At 41.0% G+C, this 6,000-nt stretch overlaps 1 protein-coding gene across 21 annotated transcripts in view; it reads left to right on the forward strand.

The window, feature by feature from the left end:
- The window catches only part of MAGI1 (membrane associated guanylate kinase, WW and PDZ domain containing 1), a 338,676-nt gene extending 335,406 nt beyond the window's left edge, over window positions 1-3,270 (forward strand). For 18 of the 21 annotated variants that reach the window (XM_041425910.1, XM_041425911.1, XM_041425912.1 and 15 more), the window contains one exon: window positions 393-3,270. In XM_041425910.1, coding sequence (XP_041281844.1) covers window positions 393-1,093 — 701 coding nt within the window. In that variant the 3' untranslated portion in view covers window positions 1,094-3,270. The remainder of the gene's footprint in view (window positions 1-392) is intronic. The other 3 variants (XM_041425924.1, XM_041425923.1, XM_041425930.1) reach the window with 1 other exon arrangement.
- The last annotated feature ends 2,730 nt before the right edge of the window (window positions 3,271-6,000 follow it).

Here is a 6,000-nt window from a genome sequence, read left to right on the forward strand (position 1 = left end):
AATTGTTTCCTAAAGGCCCTCTTTATTGGAAGCTATTAACAAAAAGCAGCCAACAACCTGAACTACAATGTTTTTTTTCCACTGGAAAGAACGTAGTATTACTGAAACATTATGAATTGGGCTTGGGGAGAAATGTAAAGTGCCCCATGCCCAGAAGAGCATAAAGATGAGATCAGCTTGGACCAAAACATGGCTAACGATCAGAGCAGCACCAGTACTAACCTGTAACTCTCGTTGTTCACAGTTAAATTAACAAAAGCTTCGGTTAGCCTTCGCTGACTGCTTTAACAGTTGTTTGTTTTTGTCACTAATGAAGTCTGAAGAGTGCTAAGTGGTGTCACAGCACCACGGAAGGCATCAATACCAAACCCTTTGCTGTTATTTTCTTTCAGACCCCAGCAGTGACAGGAACAGTCCCGCCACAGGTTCACAAAATGTATCGGAAATGAAACCCGCACCATCCGACCGACGGCAGCACCCATCATCGGAGTCCAGTTATCCACCAGACCTTCACAAATCATCACAACATGGGGACAAGCGGACTTACGTTAGAGACCTAAAAGGCAGCAGAGAGTTTAGCAGACATCCCAATGAGCACCACACTTGGAATGGGACTTCTAAAACCAACGACCACGTGCCAGGCAGGAAGACGGAGAGGTCGCCGGAGAGGAGGCACGAAAGGCAGCCAGAGAGGGCGGTGGTGAACGGGCAGAAGAGGAGGTCTCCTGAAAAGCGCAGGGAAGGGACAAGGAGTGCTGACAACACTTTGGAGAGGTGGGAGCGACTTGAGAGGAGGAGAGACCTCTCTCCTGAGAGGCGCAGAGAGCGGTCGCCCGGCCGCCGGCGACGGTCGCTGGAGAGACTCACAGAGCCCAGGAGGTCTCCTGAGAGGAGAAGAGAGAGCTCCCTCGACCGACGGGCCAAGTCGTCCGACCGGCGGAGGGAAAGGTCACCCGAGAGACGGCTCAGGGAGGAACGAGTTGGCCACCGGGAGAGGGAAGAGCCCGGCTGGAAGCACGAGCCGAGCCGCAGGCACCCGCCCGAGCAGCGCAGGCGGCCCTACAAGGAGTGCAGCACCGACCTCAGCATCTGAGGGGCTCCCCGGGGTCCCTGTCGCCTTCCCCACACCAAGGGAGCAGAGGAGAGAGTGAAACCAACCTGGCTTTCGCAGGCGACGAGACGTCCGCCACCTGCTGATCCTACAAACCGTTTATGCAGATGAAATCTTAAAACAAACAAAAAAAAAAGCGTTGTGCCTGATGTATAATATTAAAGAAAGTATTTTTCAGTGTATTCTTTTTTTTTAATTACTTGCCAAATGTTGGTCCTAAAGGATTATAAAATTTTGTTTCTACATTCTTTGTAGATTTCTTAAAAATAATCCCTTTATTGGGCTACTTTCCCCCCTCCCCAATATAGTAAATGGGGGTAGCCAGTAATATAATATAGGCAAAGGATTTTATGACCAAGTTTGAATAATTTGATCCAGACTGTTCTCTAGTGACTCACTGCTACACTGTATGTAGAAAATTTTTTAAGGGTTGGGGGTGGGGAAGGAAGAAAATTGTTCATCTCAGTAGGAATGGAGCGCTCCTGCTGAAGGAATTAAAAAGGAAAGAGACAAATGTTCCTAAAATTGCAAGAACTGTTTGAAGAGACTACTGTTTCAATGAAGGATATTTATAATAATAATAAATAATTAAAAAAAAAAAAAAAAAGCAACCAAACCCACACAGCACAAGACGATTTACAATAAGTAATTTGTAGTTTGTTCCATGAACAGTTTATACTTTCAGGCCCCCTGGACAGGATGTGCAGAGGCAGAAGGACTGGTCACCACCATGCCTGTGTCACACGCTAACGTGGACTGTTGAGCTCTCATTAGCCTCAGCAACATGTAACGATGATCTGTCATTAAGGCAGCAGCCCTGCTCATCTCCCAGCTGTATATGGACAGCAACCCCAGCATGCATGGTATTGTGTATCTGCTTGGAAGCAAGGGGAGGGATTGGGATTCTGGGACAAGGCACAATGAAGTGGGAGCACAGTCCCCCCTGCTCGGAGTAGGTGTATTCCTTCTGCTCAGGCAAAACCAGTGGGCTTTAATTTTGCCAAATTCCAAAAGCTCTCAATTCTTCTTGCTCTGTATTGAAAGGGTTGATTTTTCCTTGTTTTACTGGTTCATCCTTACTGAGACAAAAGGAGTGCACTTGCTGGGGAGGGAAAACAAAAAAATAAAAAAGTAAAAAATAAAAAAGTATCAAAAGAAAATCACAGGCTAAAAGAGGCAATCAGTGGGACAACCTGGTTGTGGAAGCCTATCCATACCTGATTATATGCTGTAAATTTGAGTCTAAGAACAGCAGCAAAAGAGAAACCTGCAAGTTTCTAAGTTGTATTTTTAAATTTGCAAGCTGTGTGGTAAGTCTGCTGTAGCATTGGTCTAAGATTTAATGGATTACTGCCTAGCTGAGCCAAAATGTTTGCCGTTACTGTTGGACCACTAAAGTAAACTGCTGCTTTTTCCAGTGCATTGGTGTGTACATGTATACTGACTCACATCTTCCATATGAACACAAAACCATTGCAAGTCTATCACTGTTGTTGCCATGGTACTGTAAAAACAAAACCAAGAAAGAAGATGGCCAATCATTGTGTGTACAGTTGAAATTGTAATTAATAGAGCCTGTTGGAAAAAAAACCACAAAACTGTTGCCTTTTTCTTGTATAAAAGAGGATTTATGACAAAATTTAGGTGTGAGGAATGTGATTAAGTGTTTATATTTCTAAAAATGGAAAAAAATTGATTCAGGGGATATATTTTAATGTAAACTGAATCAGGTATGTAAAGCTGTTTTAAAATGGGAGACTGTATCAGTAATTCTAAAGCTTTTGTTGGTTTGAAAATATCATTTCTTTCTTCATGGTGGGCCTGCTTATGTATTATTAAGCACTTGTATGCAGTCTATATTCTCCAATCATCATTTCTTGCAACATGCTATAGGCAAAATGCTCTTTTCTGTGTTGATGAAAAGCAGTATGTGGGCCAATCTTTTTTATAAAACACTATGCATATATAAATACTACATTGTTCATAGCTTTATTTGACTTAATTGGGTTTATACATAACACTAGGATGAGTAGATGTGGACTTACCCAGTAAGAGCTTCTTTCCTTGGAACAGACACTATGTATATGATGTAGCAACAAAGAAGGAGAAAGTCTGTGAATGCTATTTTTATTATCAAATAAAGTTTTCCATACAAAGCATGCATGCGAGTGTAGTGATAAGATAAAGGAAGAACCACACCTTAATGTTACTTATTCATCCCTGCCTAAATTAATAAAACCATAGGTTACAGTCGCCAAAGGCCAGCTATTAAATATATATTAATCATCCATTAAATATGTATTATCATTTGACAAGCCTTAAGTAAAGTTTCCCAGTCTTCCAGGATAAAATTTCTTCCCCTAAAATAGTCAGAAACTGAAGGTTTAGGTGAAGCAGGGTCTGTAATTGTGTCTGAGGTTTCTGTTATTGATTCTTCATAACACATAAGCACATGTGACCAGAGAAAATCAAGGCAGCAACTGCTCAGTGGAGGTTGTCGGTGCCATATATATATATATATATATACGTGTGTGTGTATGATGTAAGTGTATATATATATACATATACACACAAATATAGAAATATTAAGTTTGTTTTATAAATACATCACCAAGGCTGTATGTCTCCCATCTCTTAGTTCTTAAAATATAGAAAGACTTTAAAGGGTGAAAAATGTTTATATTACATAGATTTTTAAAACAACTTTTAAATCTTGCATAGTTTAACAGGCTCCCCTCATCTGTTTACCTGAAACTTCAAACAACCTGCTGGGAGTCCTGGCAGCTAGAGAGAGTCTGTGGTGAAGGATTTGTATTTCCAGTCACAGGGATTTGTCTGGTGCAGCCTGAGTCCTTGGGGGTATGGAAGGGTCACTGAGAAAGTGTTTGGATATTTTAAATTTTAATCTCTTATGATGATCAATGCCTTTTTACTCTGAAATCATTTTGTAGTGGTATACATTGGTTATGCATATGTACCTTCTGCTGTTTCTACTGTTTTTCTTCTTGTTCATGTTATAATTTAAATGATCTTACAGAGCTGAGTCTCAAGCTTTGGAAGTGTTGAGTCTCAGCTAAAGATATTACATAGATAATACCAAAATTACAGAAACATTTAATTTTAAAAAATACTGCAACTTGTAAAAAACAAGTTCAAAATGGCTTTTCAGTGATGGCATCCTTTCTAGTGCTTCCAAACCCCCTGAGAGCTGGAGCCCTGCTGTGTAGCATGAGCACTGCAGCTCCATACTCTGTGGTGCAGCCTTAGTCACTTTAATCAATTCCAGCCTTACTTTTGACCATAAAATATTTTTCAAAACTTCTAAAAATGAAAAGAACCTCTTTTTAGATTGTAACTTGGCTCCTGTTTTGTCAAACAACATCCTACAACTGTGAAGCTGCCGACAAGATGAATTAGAGTCTGTTTCTTATGAAGAACTGGGAAGTTTCTGAAGTGGTATGTGAAAAAGCTCTGCAAATTGATTTTGTTAGGGTTTGGGTTTGTTTTGGGGTTGAGTTTCACACCTTTTTTAATCAGTCAGACATGATCAAGTTCCTGTGCCATCAGTATGCTCAGTCCTGCCATTTGCATTGATTAATTCCTAATTGTGAAAATTTTGACTGCAGAGGGATTGTTCAGCCAGCGTGGGGAATTATGTGGGGTTTCATCTCTTTGGTTAGTCTTGCACAAAACTTCTGGGTTAACTGAGCTACATTTACTGCCTTTATACATTTTTACTCAGTTCACTCCTTGAATATTCATCCCTTGGCATTGGAGCCAGTGTTTTATTTAATAGTGATCTTGTGTTAAACCATCTGCTGTAATATGCTTGTTTTATCACTGGAGTAGTAATTATAGATACTGTTCTCCTCCTCACTTTGATACCTTTTGTTGCAACAGGCTTTCAGCTCTGTCTCTTGGCTGACTGTTCTGCTGAAGAATATTATAAATGGCTCATAATATGTTCAGTTTTTTGGCTCTCATAAATAGTACCAGGAAAAGATGTCATTTATGACTCACTGCTGCCATCTGTAAATGTGTGCCTGTTAGGCCTTTGGGATTGTATTTTCTTTAGATTTATTTCTAAAAAAGGAAGAGTGGGAACTAAAAAAAGTATCCAAATTTACTTACTAGTTGCTGTAAATCTCGTGAGTCTGAGATGATGCCAGTTTCTGTTTTGGATGTGATGCTAATCCATCAGCATTCCTTCCTGGTATATAATGAAGAGGCAGTAAAATGTCACCTGAATGGAAATGCTGGGGTTTCAGGACAGAAAGGAGTATAAAATATGTGATGCCACAAGGACTGCTGCTCAATGAATGTAGGAATTCAGTGGTGGGACTGACCATGAAAACATGAGCTTTGATTCAGAGATTTTTTTTTTCCCCTCAGAATTTAAGGCATACTGTTCCTGAATTCCTGTGTCTGAATTCTCTATAAATACCCCAAGCATATCCTACAAAATAGGGTGCAAATGCCATTAAAATGCAGTGAGGTTTATGTATGAATTCAGGCTCAGAGAGTGTTTCCTCCATAATATGGCAGAGTTTAGACTTTCATATCTGGGTCTAGAGGCACCAGGAGATGAGATCTGGCAAGTCAGCAGAAAATAATGTGTGCCCTGGCCCTTCTGCGCCCATGCCAAACATCTCTGCACAGCCCCTTTCTGGTGATAACGTGAGCTGCAGTGCTGTGCTCTCCTCTGAAGCAGCAGAGATGAGCACCCACCATCCATGGTGCTGACTGGACAGATGAGGAGGCTCCTACCCTCAGCAAATCTTCTTTGGCAGCATGTGCAGTGCAAATCCTCCTTTCAAGGAACAGCCTGAGCCTCAAGATGCTGAAGTTGGAACGGGGGCGGTTTAATCTCCTTGAGAAGTCTCATTAGC

The sequence above is a fragment of the Onychostruthus taczanowskii genome, unplaced genomic scaffold (genome assembly GCF_017590055.1).
Source record: "Onychostruthus taczanowskii isolate IOZ18803 unplaced genomic scaffold, ASM1759005v1 scaffold9, whole genome shotgun sequence".
Lineage (NCBI taxonomy): Eukaryota > Metazoa > Chordata > Aves > Passeriformes > Passeridae > Onychostruthus > Onychostruthus taczanowskii.